Here is a 25,093-nt window from a genome sequence, read left to right as displayed (position 1 = left end):
CGTTTTTCCTACCTGTTGTAGTGGTCTTCATGATCCAGTCAATGACTAGGAGGAACATGAAGGGCGATAGGAGGCATCCCTGCCTAACTCCAGTCTTGACCTCGAAGCTCTCTGACAGCTTGCCTGCGTGTAAGACCTTGCATGACATTCCCTGGTAGGTGCTTTGGATCAGGGTGATGATCTTCTCTGGGATCCTATAATGTCTCAGCAGTTTCCACAGTGTCTCTCTGTCCACGCTGTCGAATACTTTTTCATAGTCTATGAAGTTTATATATAAGGGGGAGTTCCATCCTATTGACTGTTCTACAATTATGCGCAGGGTGGCAATCTGGTCTGTGCACGATCTATTCCTCCGGAAGCCTGCCTGCTGGTCTCGGAGCTGGGGATCAACTGATGCTTTCATTCTCTCCAGTAGGATTCTGTTGAGAACTTTGCCAGGTACCGAGAGAAGCATGATTCCTCTATAGTTGTCGCAGTTGGTGAGGTCTCCCTTCTTTGGTATCTTGATCATGACTCCCTCTCTCAATTCTTCTGGAGTTTTTCCTTCCTCCCAGACTTTGGTGAAGAGGTTGTAGAGCATGTCTGTGGCCGTCTTCAGGTCGGCCTTGATTGCCTCTGCTGGCCTCTGCCTTCCGCTTTGCCATTCTTCAGTGTCTTGATGGCTTTCCTCATCTCTGTTCTGCTGGGTTTATCGCAGTTCATAGGTAGTACTGTATCTACTGGTGGAATGTCCGGGGGTTCGTCTGGGGCAGGTCGATTCAGTAGCTCCCGGAAGTGTTCAGCCCACCTTCGCCTCTGGTCCTCGGTTGTGGTAAGTGTGTTTCCCCGTTTATTTTTTACTGGCTTGTCTGTTTGCTGGAACTTGCCTGCTAGCTTCTTGGTTATCATGTAGAGGTCTTTCAAGTTGCCTTGCCCCGCTGCTGTTTCTGCTTGTTGGGCCAGGTTGTCTATGTGGTCCCTTTTGTCCTTCCTTATGCTCTTCTTCACCTCTTTGTTGGCGTGTGTGTACTCTTCCTGTGCCTTTCCTTTTGCTGTTCTTGTTCTGCTTGTGTTCAGCTTCTCTTTCTTGTCCTTTCTTTCTTCCAGTTTCTGGAGTGTTTCCACAGTGACCCAGTCTTTGTGTCTTGTTGTCTTCTTCCCCAGTATTTCTTCACAGGTGTCCTGCCATGGCGATTTTGATGGTTAACCTGGGGGTTAGAAGGGGAGTCGGCCTGGCAGCTTCCTTACGGCTTTCACTGCCCCGCGTCATTAGCCCCCTATGTGGAGGCCCTTCCTCTCCCAGGCCGTGTTGTATTCAAGTTTTTGTCGTCAGTGTTTCTGTAACAAACCTTTTTTTTTTACGGGATGGGGATTTTGGCCCCACGCCCAACCCCCAACCTGGAGCAGCAGGGACTGCGCTTCGTCTGCCTCCTACCCCTTGACCTGTCCGGTTTGGTTGAACCTGCCAAGGGTATAGACCCCCTCCGGCATAGCTCTCAGGGTCATCGGAGTACTCAAGCCTCTCCACCACGACAAGGTGTGCAGTCCAGGGAAAGGGAAAGCACTCTCTATCGCTCCCCCCATATCACTTGTACAATTCCTCTCTGTACCTGCCTCCTCAGTAGTGCTCCACTCACCATATCCATCTATACTTAAACTTTCTTTCGTCATTATTCAAAGACACACTTCATTTTCTCAAGTTTCAAAACATTTTGTTATCCTGTACAACTGGGAGTATTTTTTCTCAGGCAGCTGGAGGCCAAGAGGTGCTGCAGTGATTACTACTGTTTCCTCAATGTTATTCACCAATTTGATCCGATATTTTGTTCCACAAAATAAAATTAAGGTGAAAAAAAACACTTTTAATAGTTAATTTTTTCCTTTCCACAAATATACATTTGATCTAATATTATATATGTGATATTTATTGTAAATGTATTTATTACTATATCAGCTGGAATATAATATATTGTATGTATTAGTGCATCTGTAAATAAACTGTAAAGTGAAATAGAAATAAAGGTATGCATAGACTGAATGAATGAATGAATGAATGAATGAATGAATTAATTAATTCCATCTGTGAACTTGAATTGAGTAACCTAGTGAATAAATGTACCTTGATTAAACAAAGTGGGAAGAAATTAACCAGATGGATGGATGGATAGATAGATATTAATCCCAAGGGAAATTAAAAAAAAAAATTCAATTCAAAAGTCCTTTATCAATCCCCAAAGGGACATTCATTTAAACTGTTTAGAAAAAGTACTTTTTTTCTATTTTATTATAATGAAAATATTTGAGCACAATTTATAAATACCCTGAATAATAAGGTTTTGACCCAGTAAAGCTCACAAAGTTGATGGTCAACAAGATTATCCACTTATGATCAGCAGTGAATGTATTATTTATTGCAGTCTCCTGAGTTTTCCGTTGTTCATTCATTCTCCGTAATCTCTTCTAGGTCATGGGAGACTAGAGCCACTGAGCTAAAGGCTGGGTCCAACCTGGACAGGTTGCAAGTCCGTCCATCACAGGACCATGCAGAAACAGATAACAAGACACACATACTCACGCCTGTGTCAAATTCTTAACTTAAAATGCATGTCTGCACAAGAGATGCTGAACATTCCCGAAGGCACATGGAGAACATGCAAACTATGCTGATTGTTCAAGTTTGCTGCCTATTTGTAACACGCAGGGAAACGAACATGTGACCATTCTAATAGACCTTAAAACCCAATTAAATAAGTAGCCACCTTTTAGATACATAAGTACTAAACGGGATAATTTATAATGTTAGCTATTAGATGTGTAAAACATGCTTAAATGATTACAGTGTAATACAGTTTCATTGGGGAAATCCGTAAGCAGTGATCTCAAAAAGGAAACTGTTGCTTCCCGTCAATCGGAGAAGGTTCAGAAAGACATTTTCAAATAAGTTGGAGTCCAACATCCTCCATCAGTGAGATTATCCAAATTAAAACACTGAAGACAGCTGCTTCTCTTCCCAGGAGTTGGCATTCCAGTGAGTTCACCCCAAGGTCAAACTTGGTAAAGCTCAGAAGTATTTTTTTCACATTTTGCTTTTGCAAAACACCCAAGAGGTACGTCTCAGACTCTATGTGCCCCAGTTATGTTTGCAAAGTTATATCTGAAGTGCAAGATTTCTGTAACAATGTCTTAAACAGACAAGACTAAAGTGGAAATGTTTGGCCATCATGTCGAGTGCCACACTGGGCATAAATCAAACACAGCACAAGCAAACTACCAAACCAACACAGAATGACTGGAAAATAAAAGAATAAAGGATTTTACAATGACCCACTTGAAGCCCAAACCTCAACCTGATGTAAATGTTTTAGTGGGACCACACGAGTTTGTGCCTTAACAAACTCAAAGATTGAGCCAAAAATGTTCCACAACTAGATGAGCCACAAAGGAAGAACCGACTTGAGAAAAAATGTAAATAAGAACATATTTACCAAGAATTTGTTTAAATCACACATGTCAGGCAAATAGAAAAAACAGATGATTACTGCTGACTCCAGCAGGTACTAAGGAAACAGTTTTGTAATAACACTATTAACGTATAATGGTGCAAACGACTGGTTCTCTCCATGGCCCACAGGCTATATAGTAACACCCAAGAGTTGTACGTCTGTATTTAATGACACATCTGTACATAATGACATAAAGACGACTAATTATGACACCTGTTTGTGAAAGGCGGTAAATGTCTTTTTAATATGATTTCACATCCCAGAAAATGTGTTTGTCTACATATGCTATCTTAACTGACAAGAAAAGCTTATTTGACTAAATTTGTTATTGTATCGTTTGTTTGTTTTTTTCTTTTGTTGCATTTTGTTTTTTTTAAATTGTGGATTTTACAGCATACAGTTCGTCCATTGTGCAAACAACAATAAGGGCCTCTAAGCCAGATTGTGCTGAAAAAAGGATCCCAGATTTACCTTGGGAATCAATCAATTAATGGGATACATGAAGTAAAACCAAACTCAAAACAGCCATAAAGCCACGGGCCTTCAAGGGTAAAAGCAAATTTACTATGATGCTTCACAATTATGAAAATGACAAGATGTAACTTTTTGGCTATGTCCCCAAGTCCCAGTCAATTTAACATTTCTTGGGAAATAAGAAAAATGAAAGCTGGCATTCTCTGTATATCTGCAAACAAGATGTGCTATATTTTGTAATATAAGTATCTCCAGTGTAGTAAGCATTCATTTAAAGCCTTCCCAGCTAAAATAAAAACAGAAAATTTTAATAATTGAAATGAAGCATTGAAACATTTCTTCACAAAGTAGACACCCGTCTTTGTATAATGCATAGACTAAGAGTAGCTGGCTAGCAGCCAACACTGGAGGCATCGTTACACTGATGATGATTGCAGTCAAGTGCTATATTTTAATAAGTGGATTTCAAAATTCTGAAACGTATGTGTCCAACCATCTGCAGGTGATAAATATTCCTTGCACCACACACTTCTTCCACAACATGTTTTTCTAAGTCAGTGGAAGGATTAAAAAATATGCAAAACAGTTACATAACAATTCTAAATTATTGACTTCTTTATGTGGCTTAGGCCCAGAGTTGGAGATATAAATGTCTTATGTAAGGTCTTATATTATTAAAGAGGACAAGTTTCAGTGGTGTATTTGCTGAGGTTCAAGTGTGGGCTCATAATTGCTTAAGAGATCTGAGTTATTTTTAGTTGAAGCAGCAACAACACTGACATCAGAATTTTTTTTTTGTTTTCCTAGCATCTCAATGGATCAACCTACAACAAAGTATGACTTTTTCTAAAACTCACCCTGCAGACGTCGAAAGCCCAGCCAATTAAATTGCAGGATTAATAAAGAAAAAATATTAAGAGCCAATGCCAGTCTTGGTGAGAAGAGCGTCTGATGTTAAGAAGAAACCACATGGCTGCACAAGTTCAAAGAAGCAGTATTTAAGAATATGAACCCTCATACATTTTTCTCTGGAGTAGCAGAGGGCTCTGTTTGTCTATCCAGACTATTAATCTGTTTTATATCATTAAATCTATTACCTTAAACAGCTTGACAGCAGTTTGATGGATTGCCAGAAAATCTAGCACCGACATCCTGTATTAATCCTGTTGACTTTGACAATCGTCTTAATTTTCCTCTGACAACACACTGTCCTGACTGGTATTGGCCAACACTGATTGCTGGCTAATATTTTTTCTGTTAAATACATGCATCATATCCAGAGCCTTGAAAATATCCAATGTATTTATTTAGTGGGAGATTCAGTAACTGTATCAGCTCTGTGGCTCAGACTACAGAGAAATCCAAATGTCCTTCCCATCAGTAAGCAAGTAACTGAGCACTGGCACTGAGAGGCATATTGTACAGGTTTTTCCCTTTGAATACAGAATAGCAACAAAATGAATTCGTCCAGCCTGTAAGGTAAAAAAAATAGAAACATTTTGTGGCTAAGAACACAGTGGCTAAGTGGTTAGTACTCTTGCCTCACAGCAAGCAGGTTCCTGGTTCAACTCCCAGACCCGACGGGAGTCTTTCTGTGTGGAGTTTGCATGTTCTCTCCAGGTACTCTGGCTTGCTCCCACGGTCCAATAACATGTATGTCTAGGTTAATTGGCAATTCTAACTTGCCAGTAGGGGTGTGTGTGAGCCTGAATGGTCATTTGCCTCAGGAAGGGCATCTGGGGTAAAATCGGCCAAATCGATGTGGGGGCTATGATCTGCTGTGGCAGCCCCTCTGCTCAGAGAGATTAAGCCGAAATGGTTGACTGACTTTCATTAAAGGAAAAAAAACTAAAAAACTTACAATGGCCCCTGAAATAACTCAATACAGACAAAATTAATAGTAAATAATTACGGTAACTGTATACTGACTGTAAATTAGACGTTGCTTATGAATTGTGGTTAAAAACAATACAACTGAAACTACCCATGTCAAATTCACTGCAACAAAGTGGTTTCTGTAATTCTCAAAGGACATTCTTTGTGATTTGTCAATATGTATTTTGACAAAGTCCAGCCTGCGTTTTTTTATGGTTTGCTGTCAACAGTGGCGATCTCCTTGGTTTTCCACTTTGGCTCAATCAGCGATGGATTACGTCATCTCCATTGACCTTTGAGGTCACCTTGAATTTATTTGGAAGTTGCTTTTTGGTTACGTCTCTCCAATTTGTCATCAGTTTTCCTTTTTTCACAAAACTGTCCGTAGACTCCTTTGTTCTTACGTTTTAAAAGCTGCCTGAAAAACGTTGAGATTCAATATATTAGGGTGAAATATGCTAAAAGTACTTTAAAAGTTTTTAATTCACTAAACCAAAGCATTACTCTGACAGTATCTCAACACTTAAATCCACACCTCTTCGGAACCAGTTTTTAATCGTATGGGCACAAAACTAACACATTTCTCAGATATTACTTCACTCAGTTGGCGCCCACTCAGGGAGGACGCCAGGAGCCTCGGTTTGAGAGCATGCTCATTCAGCATGATGCTGTCTCTTCACAAGTCAAGCCTGAAATCATCCCTGGTCTTGACCTGCTCAGTTCCTTTACCTGCGTCACTGAAGCCAAAGACAAGATGCTGATTGATTGATTTCAGCAGGGAAGCAGTGATGAAACTATCTACGGTTGGTAAAGAAAAACAAAAGAGAAGCATACAGAGACTAGTCTTTCAAAATACATTTTTTACGGGTCAACCTCGACTGACCTAAAGACTGTTATAAAAGACCTCCCTGTGACTTATTTAACCGATTTTGATGCAAAAGAAGAACTGTTGTTGTAACTTAAAGCCTCTTCAACTCAAAGTTTTAAAATCTTTAATATCCTTGTGAAAAAGCAAGATCGGGGAAGATAAGAAGATTCCCAAATATGGAAATCTACGCTTCACTGAATCTCGCATATCATGTGAGACAGATTGATTTATTGTAGTTATTACTTTGCAACTTAGAATTGAGAGAATTGCTGACTTGTGCTCTGTACTGAGCAATGCAGACTGCAACACTTGGCTTGTTTTTTATATAAAAACATCAGCCAGCTAAGACAAATTCATTTTCCTCCAGTGTCAAATATTTTTTTATTTTTTTGGGGGGGGGGGGGTAGCACCGTACATATAACATATTTAATCTACAGTGAACTTTGGCAAAGAAGAAGGGATAAGTTCAAGAAAGAAAAGGAACAAAAAAAGAAAAGTAAACTGGAGCAATAATATCAATAATAGTTATTACTATCAACCGCACCATTACTGTCACTGTGAGGGCTCATCAGCACACAAGAACAGTGAGGGAAATATAAACATCCAGATGCTTTGGAAAAAAAAAATCATGTCGATCTGTTCCAGAAAAACAGCTTAAAAGAAAAAGCCTGGGTTCATTAAGCCTGAGATGGGGTTTCTCTAGCGGTTTTTGCTCAAGTAACTCTGTTCTGAGTAAAGTGTGTGCATTGGTAATTGGGGAGGGGATCATCAATGAAATACCATTACTATGACTGACTATTGCCACTGACAAATAAAGAGCAGCAGCTCAGTTTGAATACAGCAGATGTAGAAATATAAGCACATTTCTATGCGGATCATGACATTCATCAGTTAACAGTATTACATCCTTATTCATAAAAGCCCACTCATCATTTCTGATGCTGAGATTATTTTAGCATTAATGCTTAAATATTCATGCTGAAATCTATTTTGTGTGTGTCTGTTAGTTTCCATTTGGTGTTCAAACATATTTATTTAGCTGATATGGATCAAACAGCTAAATCATGATGCACTTACAGAACTGTGAGTAAATTCCTCCTGAAATTATGCAGTTTGTAATCTGTTGTTGAAAAGGGGACTTCAACTGAGGATAAATTAATTATACTTCAACAGGTGTAAACGTTTCAACATTTTTAGAATTTTAAAACTGCCTGAGATGCATCAGGGTCTCATCAAAAACCTCCCTCATCGAGAGAATTTGCAGCAGAGTTTTATTCTTTAAACGCTTTATCTAAATGAATAAATGAAGATTTTATAACATCGCACTTAGACGATGATTCCTACAATATCATACAGTAAATCTTTCGATTCTGAGGACCTGCCACACATCGTAGCAGATGCATTTGTGTCCATGAGTCATACAGAAGGACGATGTATACATTTTCTCCAGAGCTGAGGATGAATCTTCCTTACACTGATGATGGGTTGTTCACAAAAGCGGCAGTGCTCAAGACCTTGGGTAACGAACCTATTTCAAAGTCTCACCAGGACAGCAATCTCAACGTTGCTACGAATATCTCATAAACTTCAGCAAATGAATGCATTCCGGTCCAGACTGTATGAATAAGGAAATTAAATGGTGTGTCAGATGGCTGCTTCAGGCTTACATTCAACAGAAGTGGAGAGGTAACCATGGCAACCAATCACTGGGGTAATTTGTTACTAAGTCGTAATTAATTAGAGTAGCAGGATTACTTGTTTGTTGTATGAAGTGACACAACACGTTAGTTTTGAAATTCAAGTTATCAGTTTTTTTTACACAAAAGTCATGAAAGCAAACAAATAAAAAAATAATACATTTGAAAAAAATGTTACATGTATTGAAAATCCCTCCAGGTGTTCCTGAATTTTCAGGGGGATTACAGTAAAAACATGATATCATCCAGCTAATTTTTTGCTGGTATTAAGGTATAATAACCAAATGTATTAAAGCAGAGCTACGGAGGAGATTTTTCAAATGATCACAAATACACTAAAATAGCTACTAAACGCACAACTTTCATGTTAGTTGAGAATTACATGTATGAAACAAACCCCTCCAACCTCACTATTTGCACAGGTAAAACATAGTAAACTGGTCTTTCTGTGCCAAAGTTTTAAGATCCCACAACGCTGCGCCTGCTGGAAAGTCATTGAAATGCTCAATATGAGCAAATGATTAATAATATACCATCAGTCCACGTCGCCCATTATATAAATATAAATGCAATGTTTGTCTGTTCAATAATCCTTGTCATTTTTTCAGATTTATAACATTTATAAATGTTACATTTGTGGGCACAACTACTGCAGAGCTTTGAGCAAAAGGAAGTCATAGCAACAAGAAAAATGGTGCAGACAACAGCGAGGCTCAACATGCAGGAGTCAAATCCCATTAAAGGCAACTCAGGGAGCAGAGTTACCTTCCTAAGCTAATGCTTTTTAAGTGTTTGGACATTAAATTACTCCCTTTGTGCAGTAAATGTGGGTTCATATTGACATCAACACTCAACAGTTTGCAATGAGGTTACACTTTACTCAAAAAGAATGGGAGTAGAGAGAAGAGAAAATCCTCTAACCCTGCACTGCGTAGGCAAGGCAGGGTCTTTTACTCAGGTTCCCAATAATATTGGTTAATTGTAAGATTTCTCTACCAACCTGCATCATGAGTAGGCGTAGAAGAGTTTACAGCGGGGCTATATTGCTGTTGACAGAATACAGTGTTTTCATTCTCTCTCTCTCTCTTAATTGTCATTCCCTGCTCACAGGCACATTTCTCTAGCAGTTTCCCTTGAGAGAGGTTTCCCCAGAATCTACGTAAAAGGATTCCTTCCCACGCCATGGTCTTAGAAACAACTCATTTTTATCCACCCGCGCCTTGCTCATGCACGCACACACTCCTTCTCACCCTGGCACCGTCCCCTCGTGTCTCCCTGTTCTCTCACTCTTATGTTTTCAGTTTCTTTTCTCTCATCACTTTTTAACCCCCCCCCCATAACTTATAGATCCTCTGTAGGAGGCAGCATCTCCCTCACACAGCAGGCGTGGGCCCTTACTCTGACAAATGACATGCTGGGCCCACCAGCTTTGCGTGGGGGGAGAAAAGCTTTAAGTTAAGAAGGAAGAGTGGATTTGATTGGATGGTGAAACTCAGGGGCTGTTTCTTGGCAAACTGTATTGGATCAGGCGCCGGAAAGAAGTGAGAAATAGACAGAGAGCTGCAATACTGCTGTATATCAAACCTACAGCCTGTTTTAAAAAAATAATGACCACAAGCCAGACACTGCAAAAAAGAAATTCAAGCTGTCAACTGTGACAATATAAAGTTACAGTAAAAATATCGGTCTTGTTACAGTATAAACATGGTCTAGACAGTGTGCCGCTTTAAGCTCCAACTTGTGTCCTCGTCTGGTTGTCCTTTTTCAATAAATCACTTACGAACATTCCTTGGCTAACTGCTGGGCCAGAGAAATAGCTGAAGGATCTCGATCTAAGGCCAGAACTGTGACTTCAGGAACCGAATTCAGTATTGCTTTGGTATGACCACCACCTCCAAATGTCATATCCAGGACCATCTGCAGACAAGAAAAGGAAGAAAACCACATTCTTCTCAAAACAGCGCTCCAGATACACAATTCAACATCATCATCACCACAATATTTATCATGCAAGTTGTTCTTTTGTTTCTTTTTATCTTAGGCCATACAATCTAAATATCAAAACTACATCCAATAGGATCTGTAAGTTTAAGTTTCTTTGAAAGTTAAAAATGACTGCCTTGAAAAGATTCTTAATAAAAATGAAAGCTGAAATTTCAACTACAACACAAGTAAAAATACAGCGATACTAAAATGCTATGATATCATTGCCATATTCTACCTATACCCGTCCTGTACAAGAGGCAAACAGTTTTAAATGATCATCGAACTGTTTTTCCCCTTTGTTCTTCAAATGTAAAAAATTCTGACAGATGGAAGTTATTGTGGTCACAGAAAATAAATTCCACAAGATAAACATGACACAGTCAGCGATTGTTTAACCATTCTTTAAATAAGTAGTAATCACTTTCACATTCAGGCAAATGTCAGTGATGAGAGTGCTTTATTTCCAAGTTCCAAAGTGTGTCTGTAGAGCAATTAAACCATTATTTATTCTCCTCTTGAGTGACCAAAGATGCCACAACACAAGAGGTGTCATGATGGGAAGCTATGATTAAAAAAAAAAAATATATATATATATATACACAAATTGCATGCAAACTAGTGAAATACTTGCATCCATAACTCACAGGTCAAAGGTAAATAAAATGTCTATTGTCAAATTTATTGCAAAAAATAAGCAATCATACAATGACTGCTGCTTAGTGCTTTGATGATACAAGGACTCGAGCCACAGTATCTACAGGTTTCAAAGTCATCAAAGTCAATTAAGAACTATCAAATATTTTTCTTGTACTATGAAGTAAAAAAGAATGCTATCCTTTTATTAAATTTGTTTATTCTAAGGTAGTTAACCAATACCACATTTACAGAAACAGCTTGTTTTCCTCTATGATAGAAAATGAATATCTATGTAAAAAAAAAAAAAGTGCTTCAGAAGTATCAAACTGTTATGATTTGTCCCTGAACTACAGTAGTCAACATCTGTTAATGCACATCACCTTAATTCACACAACCAACTCTTTCATCTCACAGTTGCCTTGATGAAGAGAACACTCAGGAGTCGTTTCCATGGGAATCTTTCCCATCACTGCCAATTCATCCAACCAATTCAATCCTTGAGATTGACTAAATAAACACTTTATACACTGACACATTAGACAGGTGCATATCATGTCATGGGCAGAGCCAAATGGAACATGTCTCATCATCTGTGAGGGTATTAATTATGTTCTAAACAGTCACTACTGGTGGAGGTGCCTGTTATTTAGTAGATGCAAACTACAATTGTATAAATACATTTCTAAAAAGAAGACTAAGGAAATCAACTGTGTGGTACTTAGCAGCTCATATGCTTTTGGAGAGAAACAAGTAGTTTAGCAAGTCTCATGTTGTCACAATACTACATCAATCCTGTTAGTTAGTCTTAATAACTTAAACATAGAAAAACAGAAAAAATAACACGGTTAAACTTCCTCAGTTTGAAAAAATAAAAATAAATGTCCATCACAAGCTGTTTAGAAAAAGTAAAAAATAACGTGTCTTAAAGTGTTTATCTAATTAAATAGAAATTCTTTCATTCATCAATTCACTCTAAATATGCTCCACTCAAAAGATGATTATAGTTTGAATTTCTTTAATAAACCATACTTATACGTTTAAATTTTTTATTTTTATAAGTTAAAAATTTTAAAGTTTCAAAACTGAATACAACACTGGTGATATTTTTTCATATGACATGTTTTCCAAAGAATTCCCTGTTGAAGAATTATGTGCAAAAAATTATTATGTGCAGACAATTATGTGCGATTGACTGTGTCTGGAAAGTATTTTTGATACTTTTCATTTGACAGAACTTTTGCATGTCCAGAGAACTATGTTTTCAGTAAAATATAAATATATACATCAATATATTATCATAAAAGGGATTTGTTTCCATTACTGTAGAGAGGATAGAATGATTTAACTGCTTAACAAAATGAAACAAGTCATGAGAGTTAAAGAGTGATAAAATGAGCATTACCTGCCAACCGTTGTTCAGCATCTTTGCTGCTGGTCAGGTAAGTTTCACCTCTGCTCTGACCACTCTTACAACTTCCAGTCTCAGACTGAATAACCAATGTCCTAAATTTCATCTTTTTACATGTCTGCTTTAATATTTATTATAATGTCGGCAAATAATTGGGAACAGATGTAAAATGACATTAAAGGAAATGCCAGTTTTTCCCCACAAAAACATTAAACGTCTCGATCGATAGTGACGTTGAAGGTGGGGTGTGTGCGTGCATGTGTGAGGGAAGAAGTGATCAATGGCGGTTCCCTCTCCTTTCCAGCGCACAGCAGCAGATGGGGAGGGGGTGTGGGCTAGTGGGATGAGTCACACGCATAATGAACTTGCCTGTTGTGCTATTCAATACAAAAAAAAAGGAAAATGAAAACACGAACATAAAAAGCAAAGTAGGCTGGCTTTTACCATAAAAGTCAAAACAAACAACCAGGAGACAAACTGGTTTTGTGCTGGGGGGGTGCGGCACTTGTCACAACAATGTATTGTCACATCATCAGGAAAATGTGGCCTGAACAACAAAGGTAATGCCTATTTACTTCACTGGTACAACTGACAGACAGCTGATGATAGATATTTCTTGTGGCAGTTAGAAATATAAATAAAGTTTCTTCTCATTCGAATCTAGATTGAGCATAAACAGTATCCATCTTTATCCTTGATTCACCCCCCCTTCTACCAATACTTTGCTGTTAAAAATGAAGAACATGGCGTAAAAATTACAAACTGTATGTTTACAAGATTATTCATAAAGTAAGTTCAACATCTAATCCCTCCAACCAGAGAAAAAAAAGGCTCCTTTAAAAAAAAGAAAAAACTGGATGCTGTTGTAAACTCTTTTTAGTAAGTAGCTGCACATGGACAAAACAACTTCTTGAGAACATTAGACTATAATAGTTTTGGTATTTGCAGTGATAATTAATAGCAAACTTGGGAATGGGACATTGACATTTACGACAGAGTGACATCAGCATAGCCCCCACCGAACACAAGCCTTTGCAGAGAAGGTGGCAGACTAGGAGAAAGCCAAGAGACAATGTTGGTGGTCTTGGTCTTTAGATGCTCAAACTGCTCTGGTCTTGTCTGGTCGTGTACTTTATCTAAGGTGTGTAATATCTGCCTTTCCCAGCAGAGGGAATAGGAGAGTTAGGAGTGGTCTGAGTGGTGCAGTCCACCAGTCTGTCTACAAAGTGCTATAATGCAGCACACTTCAGCAGTCATCACATAAGATTCTTAACAGGAACTTACCCCCCCCCAAAGACAGAAAAGGTGAGAGGATTTTAGGCTCTCACTCGCTGTCTTAAATTAAAAATGTCTCGAGAGGTTTTACAAACACATAAAGTGAGAAAAGTACATTATTTATTTTTATATCAATAACATTTTAGAAATAAAATATTGCTCACACAATAGTATAAACTAGTCATGTTGAAAAATAGACCTCATTTGAGCTTTCTTATGGTTGAATTCATTAAGAAAAGGGGAGCAGGAACCTGAGAGAAGTCTGAGTACTCACCTAAATCCTACTTGTGACTCCCCAGCCCAGGTCAGTTACAGTAGGGGATCTAAAATGTCATTGAGGGGAGTTTTTACAGATCTTGTTACACTAGCACACAGACCATTAGGGAGACAGATACACAGGTACAGGATCGCTTTTCTTGTCGCGTCCGTTGCCATGGCAAGAGAGGAGGCAACCGGTTTGCATTTCTCTCTCTGTCACACAAAGTTCATGGCAAGATACAGGTGTGAAGAAATTTAGTTTGCAGAATGAGATTATGGTGTGAATATACGTATAAAAAAAAGGGAGTTTATCTGTCTTATAGGAATGATTTTGGCCTTACTGATAGCAGAGTTGTGCACTTAAGTCTGAACATAAATCACACACTTCAAACTGTTGCTATGACCCAAATAAATTAAAATCATCTTACAGTAAAATCACTTTGAAATGCCACTTCATTATAGCTGCTTTTCTATAGCCACCAGAAAAATGTTGTTTTCAATTTTACTCTAAAATCGGTGAGACAAAACTTGCAACACTGCCTTTTCTTTGTTTAAATTAAGGTAAAAGTCATGCTCACTGCCATAGTAAAAAGGAGATGGATGCTGACAAAACAGATGGCCAATGAGCGCAGACAAATTCAAATGGCTTGAAAGCTTCCCACTATTATCCTGTCAAGAGATTATGTTAACGGTGATCGGTCATGTCTCAGACGCACGCAGTATTCTGCCTCTTCCATCTAAACTTAAGAACACTACACATACTAGTAAGTGAGAGTGGCTGAATGAGTGATACAGGAACAAAAATGTTGAAAATATTCTTTGCCAGAGGGCTCCCTCTAAATGCTTCTCTATATGTTGAGCTAATCTCCCTTTTGTCAAAGGAATGCTGCAGAGTTGCAACAAATACTTTCATTCCTCGCCCATTCAGGGCTGTTTGCGCTCAAGTTTAAATAAAAGTACTTAAAGAGGTATTTCAACTGCTCAAGATAAAACACGTCTGCATGTGTAAAATAAGCATGACTTTATTTTCTTTCACAAAAGCCCATCCAATGCTTTTTAGGTCATTTCCAAACAGGGAAAAGAAAAATGTTACCTGAGGAGCTAATATGCCATGAAAAAGGAGCTCTCTTTAAAGTTTTCCAGTTTTAATTTTTTAGGTTGTGTCCAAGGCTGAATGTTCAGCTGAGAAACTGAAATTAATTTAGGAGAAAGTGATCCTGCTGTTACAGAGCTATGTTGGAAAACACACAAGGACAAGACGACGTAGCTGAATCCCAGTGATATGAACTAAACTTCCCTGTCCAAAAAGATTAAACATTCACCAATGAAATTCCTTAAGTCAAGAACTTTAGTTTCGAAAACCCAAAAGGCATAATTATACTTTAAACATCCTAACTATGTCGGAAAGCACTCATGATTCTACACTTTCCAACTGTGCAGTGTGTGGTTGTTACATTGTAAGTACAAAGTTTGTCTATGTATAAAGGCAAAGCCACCTGTAATGACTTCTCCATCTGGTAGTGAGTTCTATGGATATGTTTTTATCTAAGGTTGGCAGTGTACGTCTGTCTGTCAGCCTCTCAGTGGGTTCAGTATGTTCGATCACAGGTTAAAATCAGAGATCTTTAAATAATACATTCAAATCTGGTCATATAGTTACAACAGTAGATAATGTCATCATTTTAAATACCCCTAATGACCAAAATCTAAATTTAATGGGAAACTGAAATGAGCTGGTGAAAATAAGGGAGCAAAATAAGGATAAGATACTCGGCAATATTAATGCGCAGATTCCTATGACATGTTTGGCACCTGTTTAATATGCTTTTCTATTAACTTGCATATCAGTCATGAACGCTTTTATTCTTAGGACACTGCAGTGAAAAGGTGCCTTTAGATTATTTATGTCTGTTAGAGAAAAACTAAAGGAAAGATATTTTAGACCACTATTGTAACTGGTCTGAAATGCGTTCTGAGATTATGACAGCTATGATGAAATCAAAGCTTCCATCATTTAACTTTTGATTCATCATCATCATTATCATCATCATTGATGCAAAATGTGTTAACACTCAGCCACAAACTAATTTAAGATCTTCTCCCAAGGAAATATGTGACCAGAAAAGTGAACAATAAGGAAAAATGAGACACTACAATTGAACATGAAATGTCAATCATGTCAGATAAGCATAAACTCCAAATAAAAAACAAATAAGCCTCTAAGAAAATTCTTGACAGTTGTTAACTGTATTGTATTACTGTGACATGTTGCAGACAGATCTGTGCACCTCTAAGGGTGGCACAAGACCATGGACGTACTGGAAAGCTCTCTCAACAACTTCAGGAAGCAGGGTAGTCTGTCGGTCAGGGTGTCTCCCCCGCACCTTATATTGCAAATGTCAGGCACAATCTTGACTGTTGTGAAACTAGTGAGCATTGTTTATTGTATTTATGTTCCTCTTCATTTCCTTCTTCTTTAAAATCCAGAAATATTTACTAAAGTTAATGAAGCCAAAGATTTATTACAGCGCATTAATTGCAAGCTTCAATTTATAATTACCGTATCTAAAACATGAAAATGTGAGGTATTTTATTTACTTCTGGACCACTTAAACGTTTCTAGACAAGATTTTATGTATAAAAATAAGAATGCCATGGTAAGGAATTAAAACATTTCCAGCACTGGGTATGCTTTTAAACTTAAGACAGCTTTAACACTATTACCACGAAATTAAGAGAGTGAGGAGAAAGTGAACCCGTGGAGCCTGAGGAGGAAGAGGAGGACAACATTTAGCTGCAAATCTGGAAGAAGAATCACCATCACATAGGACAGAGGCAGCCTCTAGGTCAACAAGACCTTTTAATTTCAGAGTTTAGAAAACAGCTTAAGCAGCAGTTATTTGGACAAGTGGAGGCAAATCACAACTAATACTTGGTATGGCAGGATCAGAAAATCCCCATTTTTACATAACAATAGGAGCTTCCCAAAAGGAAAAGGCATTTATGTAACCAAAATACAACCGTGACAGTGGTCCCAACTCTCTGTTTACTACATGGCAATGTACATTTGTGGATTTGGATTTGTCCCTCCATACCCGTGTGTTTAAGGAAAAACAGTGTCTCATTATTTCCTACCAAAGGTCAACAATTTATGTTCTACCTGAGCATGAACGCAATATATGATTGTGTACCTGACCTGCCAGTCTTAGGAAAAAAAGAACTGCTTGAATTAGAAAAAAAAAAAAGTAAACATGTTAACTCGTAGCAAAAGATGCTTGAACAAAAGCAGGAAACGTATTTTAAATGTTTTGGTAAAAGAGATAATAAACTTTATCATACTAAACTAGTTGCCATAGGATGAAAATTACTACAACACCAGCTAAGAAATTTGACATTATATTTGTAATGGTTATGTGTGTTTTTCAGTAAGGAAAAGCTGCTGTTAGTGCTTCTGGAGTCTTTAATAAAAAGAAAATTACATTTTGTTTTGTTGTGAAAGGTTTTTTTCAGTCCAGGAGGATGTTTTCTTTTTTTTTTATTAACATTTTATATATTAGGCATGCAATGGCTGCTATCCAAGGTGCTGATCCAAGGACTGTCATAGATGGTACTGAACAATGTCCCAGAGAATAATGTTTCTGAAAATGTGACTGCATAACTGTAAATGTATCTTTTGACACAAAATGACCACGAAAGAAGAAAATGTGTTCAAAATCAGTGTTTTTCAACCCTGGTCTGCAGGACTCTCTGTCCTGAATGTTTTATATGTTGCTCTGAACCAACACACCTGGCTCAAATTAGTGGGCCATTGACAGACTTGTGTAGACCTTGACGACAAGCGGATGGTGATTCTATCAGGTGTGTTTGAGTAGCAAAACATCTAAAACATTAAGGACAGTGGGTTTTGAGGACCCTAAATTATATATAGACACGCTAACAAAATACATATTCAAATAAATGTGTTTGAGGATCAGTTTGCCAAAGCAAAATAACCTGATGATGTTACAACCTAAAATGTTGGCTGCATAACAGTACAATCAGCCTAGAAGATGCGTTACCTGTTTTGGGTGTCGTAATTTTTTATTGTTTTTTAATAGTCTTTTAGATTCAAATAAATTCCTATATTTACTATGAAGTTTCTTATAATCTTGTATCTTTTTCTATTCATCATTCTGCTTCTCTCAAATCAAATGCCACTACACCCGTGAGCCACTCACATTTTCTTTTTTTTTTACTGTTCCATTCCTTTTTTTCCTATGCCAGTTCCAACTTTGTTCTGAGGACACATTTGTTATGTTTTTCAATAAAACTGACTGCAAGGAAGAAAACCCCAGTTCCTGCCCTCCTCCACGTGGAAAAGGTTCATAAAGCCCATGTCAAGTATCCACCCACTTTGAGGAGTCCTAAGACTGGCTCTTACACCACACTGATGCTGAGGAGGTCTCTGGAGAAATGGGGATGGCAGACACTTGTATCATCTCTCTGAAACTATGAGCTGATAACTCAATATTTACTCTATGTGGGCATTGCAAAGCCACAACCATTCTCTCAACTGTTTTATGGACAGCTTTTCTTTTGAAGAAGCAATTTGGGAGCAATTAAACAATAAAAAAAAGGATGAAAGAGAAAAAACAAGTTTTGTTCGCAGCTAAATTTGTAAAGAGCTATTGGTACATAAGATAAATTTGAAACGTATTATGGATTATCAGAATATGTATTTTATGTGTATTTCAGTCAAGTTGGTGGCCACACCATAACTGTCTGGGGGCAGAGGATTATCATCTGCATTCTGGTGAAGGCACATTGTCAAGGAACAATCTGGGTGATAAATTATATGAACAACATTTTTATTTACCTTGCCTAAACCTTTGCAAATTAAAGCATAGTGGAAAATCTGATTTGGAGAAAGAGTGGCAGCTGTGAAAAAACTGATTGGACAATGAAAGATGGAATGGGAGGTTCCTCTACTGCGTGCATGAGTCATCACTCTCCACCCCCACCATCCAGTCAAAGTGTCTGTTTTTCTCTCTTTTTTTCCTTGCAGGTTGGAGATTTACTGGCCCACATGTTTTCTCATGGAAAGATTCTCTTTGGCATGAAATTAGATGCAGATCTTAACGAGAATGTAATTGGGAGAATACTCAAATTGTAGGTACATGACAACAAAGGTCCAGTGACTGTTAAATCAAGTTAAACACATTAAGGCAAACTAATAGCACTCTAATTGTTCTGCATTTATTTTCACTGTGTTACGTCTGTAAGAGTTACAAGAGGATTTACCCATAACCACTGGAATGCCCATTCCTGCATGACTTTAGCTGCAAGAATAAATGCTAAACAACTTCTACTCAAATATGCTCCAGGCTACACAACCTTTGAAGAGGGGAATTATGAAAACAACTATTTTTTTTTGTCCTGATAGCATATATTTGTGTGTCTGAAACCACTTAAGTCATATATGTTAGAGAGGTCCTCCTCTGCACATGGCCAGGCCAACGCAACAGAAACCCGTGTGCTCATCATTAAGGCCAGCAGTATCCAAGCAGAATACCTTGGGCACGTGGAAGGACCTGTCGCATTGAGAGATCTTGACCACATGTAGCAAGTTGTGCATGTTGATGTGGTTTCATGCACAAAGCAGGATCTCTTTCATGTGCAAGGCTGTTTGTTGCTATGAGCTTAGTTCAGTGAGTGCAAGTGATACATTTATCTTCAAAAGTAAAAAAAAAAAAAAAAAGAAAGCATGCTTGTGTGCATGTTTTAGAGCAAAGCGGCTTCCTCCTGCCAACCCATGGCAGTGGAGTTTTCTAGCTGGAGTTTTCTAGTGTCTGTCTGAGCAATGCAGCGCTTGGATTATTTTGAATTTCTCTGAGCATTGCATGGTCTAATGTGCAGTGCTTAGGGGCTGGGAAGAGTGGCATGTGTCTTGAATGTTTTCTGCTTGTGAATAATTTTTCTCACTCTGCTTTGTTTAAAAAAAAAAAGGCCTTTTATCCCCTTCCAGACTGATGTGTAGCAAGAACTGCTTTGCTAAGATCATTGCTGATATCCTTCCTCCTCAGCATTGCAGTAACATACAGATGACTGGTCCAGACCAGTAAACTACACATTTGTGTATTCAACTAAGTGCAGCTGATCAGCAGCACGTGGCTGCCGTTAACCCTCTTTATTCCCATATAGAGGCAGACATATTTTTTCACACACACTGCTTCTGCACTTTGGCTTTGTTTTGTGAACAGAACAAAGAAGGTTTGTCGTTACAAGGGCTAGACTCAAATACTCTGATATCCAGGTATTTATTTGTTAGGTGGACATTCAGCTTCCAGATTTTTTTCTTCTTCGCAAACAGCCAGTTGCCGGACTCTTGCTCACTGGCAGCCACAAATGTTAGCTGGAGTAATGCTTCAGTTACTTTTTGCTGTTAAAAAGAGAACAGCGCAGACCGCAGCTCTATGGGACACTTGGAATTGAGTGACAAGTTGTAAAATAAATGCCTTCCCCATTGCATTTATTTCTAGAAAAAAAAGCATTATTTTTCATCTGCCACACTTCTGTTGCACACTCTTCAGTCGGTCTTGGACACATTATTAACTGGTTTGCATGGCCACCTACTCTCAAGGTCGAGAGCACACAACCAAGCACCCCTCATGCTTGGACCTCGCACATCTGTTTAATGAGTTTGAACCAAATGCATTTTTTTTAGATGTTGCCCTCTCTTTCTCAATGTCGTACAGATGATACAAGGCACCCACACTTACACCCACTCCACCCCAAGTCCACCCTACAGAAAATAAAGCTTTGAATAGCTGTTGTAATCTCCTCCCAAAACTCCAGAGCCCATAAGATGGAATTCAGGATAATGTTAAAATATAAGTCTCAGTTTCCTTTGATTAAACTGATTTATCTTTAGGGAGTGTCATCCAGGTCTTATGTTCTCTCATCCCCACTACTAGCAGTAGTCAGACAAAGTAACTTTGGACTCCTGGCCCTATAGTCTCTGACGACAACTGCATATTGCTTTAGGGCTCTATGTACATCAACAACAATGAAAACTTCCTCATACAGCTACTGTGGATATCATGGCAGAAGCAAGTGACGAAAGAAATTATATTTCAAGAAAGAATTGATGGAGAAGAAAATTCAGAGACTGATCAAGCAAGAGTAAATCTTAGACAGTATCAAATAAGTTATTTAACCTCAACATCCATCGGGGGAGCCTACAGGTATGGAGCTGAAAATTGCAAAAGCTTCTTTGTGCTGCTTTAAATAAATAATGGTACATTTTAATGTGAGGTTGCCGTTTCCTTGTTTAAGACTTAAAAAAGGAAACTATATTTGATCTGCATTTGAAGTTACATTTCCAAGAAAACAAAGGAGGGTGTTTGGGAACAATCATTAAAGTCCTGAAATGACCCAGCAGGAGTTCAGACCTCGCGTCTCTAGAGAGATGTGAACTGGCTGTGCACTGACGCTGCCCATACAGACTTTTAAAATCCTCCCAAGAACGATGGAAAAACACTGCAAAAGAGAAAACTTGTAGGATCTTTACAGGAATGAGGCTGTCAAAGGCATTTTAACGAAGTATTAAGGTTAGAATTATTCCCAATATATTCACAAATGTATGAAAGAAGTCAATTATTTTCTTCTTGGCCAAATTATTATTTAAAACACAGAAATCTTGAATGGCTAGAATACTTCTTCTTTAAGAAAATCATAATTATTTAACATTCTTGGATTCTTGACTTCAAAGTTTTAAGGACAATACAAGTATGGTAGTAAGAACAAGATGCAACTGAAACCACACACCAGTAAATGTATGATTTGTTTTCTCACAGATGGACATACACAGCCACATTCCTCGGGTTTCATGACTTTTCAACTACTAGTATCTATTTATTTTTTTCTTTTGTATTAAGTTTCAAGCACAATAGTGGGTCATGTTTAAAGAAAAAAAAAGGGTACAGATAGAGATTGTTCCTGACAAATATATAATGTGAAAGTTAAACCAATATTAAAATAAGTACAAGTACTTGAAATGGGGAGTATAGAAGAGGAAATGCAATCCTTGATTTCAACAACTGAAAGAACCGCTTTATATGGCGTCCCTCGGTCATACCAGCTGTGACACTGAATGTAAACAATGGCAGACCTATTAACGCTGGAGTTTTTTCTATGAAGGGTAGTAACTGAAAATAGAAATGTCTTAATTCTTCTTGTCTACCCCTAAATAAAAAATCTAATATTGACTGACTACCTTGCAAGTGTAAATACCACAGACAACGACAGAAAATTGCAACTTTTTTGTTTTAACGTGATGCAAGAAATAAGGTCAAAATGATGCCCTGGATCTATTCAGAATGATTGCATGCTTCATTGGTGCATGGTCTGAAGGACTCCTCCTAAGTGTGACACTGCTGTCAATACAGTGTACTATGGAAACAATGCTAACTATATAAAGCCCGAGAGAAGACACAAGCAAAACTGAAAAGAGGGGGTGGAATCATCTAACTATATTCACAAAATGTAAAGAAGCATCAGGAGAGATGGCTTTCTCTCCTGAAGGTGAATTTCATGGCACTAAAGGAAGACAAAAGAAGAACAGGGCCAAGTCCATTAGGGAGTGCAAAGAAGAATCAAGCTAAATGAGGGCTACATGGTAGAAGGCTTAGTAATAGGAAAAAGACATCTAGAGGCATTTAAGACTGGGTTGACAATATGTGAAATGAAAGGAACTAGATAATGGGGTGGGGGCCGTGGAGGTGGCTTGAGGAAGGCAGCAGGCTTGAAGGAAAGCTTTGGAGGGTAACTTCATAGTGCAGCTTGGTGAACAGATTTCAGAGAAAGTTGCCCTGGGCTTGTCCCTGACTTGTACTACCATCAGTAAACAAGTGTTTTGTTTTTTTCTGCTTCTAACACCTATTGAAAAGACACGGAGGTGATCTGAAGGCTACAAAATGCGTTGGTTCAGTTTAGTTGAGCTGAAAATTTAACTGGACGTATTGCAAGTACACCAGTATTTCCACTGCTTTTTTCATGTTTTCCTTATTGATCATCTCAGTGTAACTGGGAGTCACACAGCCCATTAATCACATGAGTGGCTGTAAGGTGTTACTTCAGCATTTTATTAATTTGATAAGTCCTAACCTGCAATAATTTCCCTCACAACAGTGTTGCACACAGAATAAAAATGTTGATTAATACTCATATTATTTTGTAGTTTATATATATTATAGTGGTCACTGACTCTGATTTATGAAAATAGCATCGCCATTCATAAACAGCACACTTTTTTTTTTTAAATCATGTTGATAATGTTTATTTCTATGGAAATGAACAACTATTTTGCTTTCAGCTGGGTGAAACAATTAAGACATACATTATTTAGCCCTTTCAGGGTAATAGTCATTCTAAGTGGCTTCTAGAGGGTATGTAGGTTTGCTCAAAAAAAGCTATCACTCTGCAAAATATTGTACACATATAGTCATACTCAAGGACGCCGTAGGTCTTTTTAATATTGTGTTAAACTAAAAGATGGACAAGCCAGTTTTTTCTTATATAGGTACAAGAGATGGATGATGATTCTGTTCTGTTCTGGTCGTAAAGCAGCAAGGACTTTGCTAAAACAGTGGAGGTAGACTTGGAAAAAAATCAATGAGATTTAGTGAGAAAGCGTCTGGTGTTGGTTCAGGTAAGTATACTAATGTATGTCAAACATACGTGGTCTTTTCAGCCAGGTTAGTCAGGAAACGAGCAGCCAAGGGCTCGGAGCAGTCGCACTGACAACCAAAGAAGTTCGTCCACACGCCTTTGGATTAAAGAAAATGTTGGTTATACACATGATCCAGTGCAAATGACTTCAGAAAAGATGCAACAGCCGTTTTAAAAACCTCATTTAGATGGAGAAACACAGGCTGGTCAGGACAAGGAAAGCATCTATAAGCATCTAAGATGCTCATAAATCTACAGTTTATAAGCATCAATATACGTTGAACCAGTTTAATTTAAAATCAATTAGTTCACCATAGCTTTTTGGTTTAAAATACTATAAGAAGAGTCTGTGTGTATAGAAAATTTATTTAACAGAATTTAAAAAATAAACAGAAACGGGATCATTTAATAAAAGTCGTAATCAATCAGAAAAATCTGAATAAAAATCCCTGTGAATATATCTAAAAAAACTTTTTCCAAGACAATAGTACAAATTTAAAAAAAAAGTAATTATTTTAAACACGCTTCACATATTTAAACAAAAAATAAACGAAATATTTGGCCCTTAAGCACACACACAGCACTCACATGAAGATGTGTTACCAAGAATAAGTCATCTAAATCCAGCTGTCCACAGGGCATGTATCTGATTAGCACATCGAAAAATGTAAACATAACAACGAAACCTGCTGTTATAATATCAATTCAGCATCAAGGATGAGTGGACCACATTTAGCTTTACTGGCTACATAGAGTCATACAATTTCAATGACCATTATCACATCTATATGCAAAAACGGATACACCATGACACCGTTCTCCAGATCCTCCATGCATCATAAACTATTATTTCATGTTGTGTGTTTGCATAACCTCTAGAATTACTTTCTATGTTACACACTCACGGCTTCTTTCTCCTTCTCACACACAAACTGTCTCCATCTTTTTCTTTGACATGGTTTCCAAACCCCTGGACCTCGGGTTCCCCTGCCCAGCATGTTTTAGATGTTTCCCTGCTTTGTCACACCCTGATACAAATGACTGCGTCGTTTACAGACTCGTGAAGACCTGGATGACATGCTGATGATGACCATAATTAGAGCCAGGTGTGTTGAAACAGGTAAATATCTCAAACGTGCAGGGCAGGCGTCCTCGAGGACCAGGGATGGGAACCCACTGCTCTGTGACACAAGACAAAGTGAACAATTATTAGCAGTTCAAACATTAGTAATAGAACAACCTTTAAAAAATAATTACGGTTAAGAGAGCATTTATGCTTCATTGAGTAAATGCTGTACCTACGGAATACTGCAAAACTACAGAGATGAACAAAAAATACATTGCTGAGGAAACGAGGGATTTTATTTTAACCTGCACTATGATGGATAGCATTGGTCAGGTTGGTGCGAGAAAATCTTTTCTTTAT

At 38.0% G+C, this 25,093-nt stretch overlaps 1 protein-coding gene across 1 annotated transcript in view; it reads right to left on the bottom strand.

The window, feature by feature from the left end:
- The window catches only part of mettl15 (methyltransferase 15, mitochondrial 12S rRNA N4-cytidine), a 52,712-nt gene that overhangs the window by 11,780 nt on the left and 15,839 nt on the right, over nt 1–25,093 (bottom strand). The window contains exon 3 of the mRNA XM_061734886.1: nt 10,177–10,313. Within this exon, the coding sequence (XP_061590870.1) occupies nt 10,177–10,313 (137 nt within the window). The remainder of the gene's footprint in view (nt 1–10,176; nt 10,314–25,093) is intronic.

The sequence above is a fragment of the Cololabis saira genome, chromosome 2, assembly GCF_033807715.1.
Source record: "Cololabis saira isolate AMF1-May2022 chromosome 2, fColSai1.1, whole genome shotgun sequence".
NCBI classification, from domain to species: Eukaryota; Metazoa; Chordata; class Actinopteri; order Beloniformes; family Belonidae; genus Cololabis; species Cololabis saira.
This window is presented reverse-complemented; position numbering and strand designations above follow the sequence as displayed.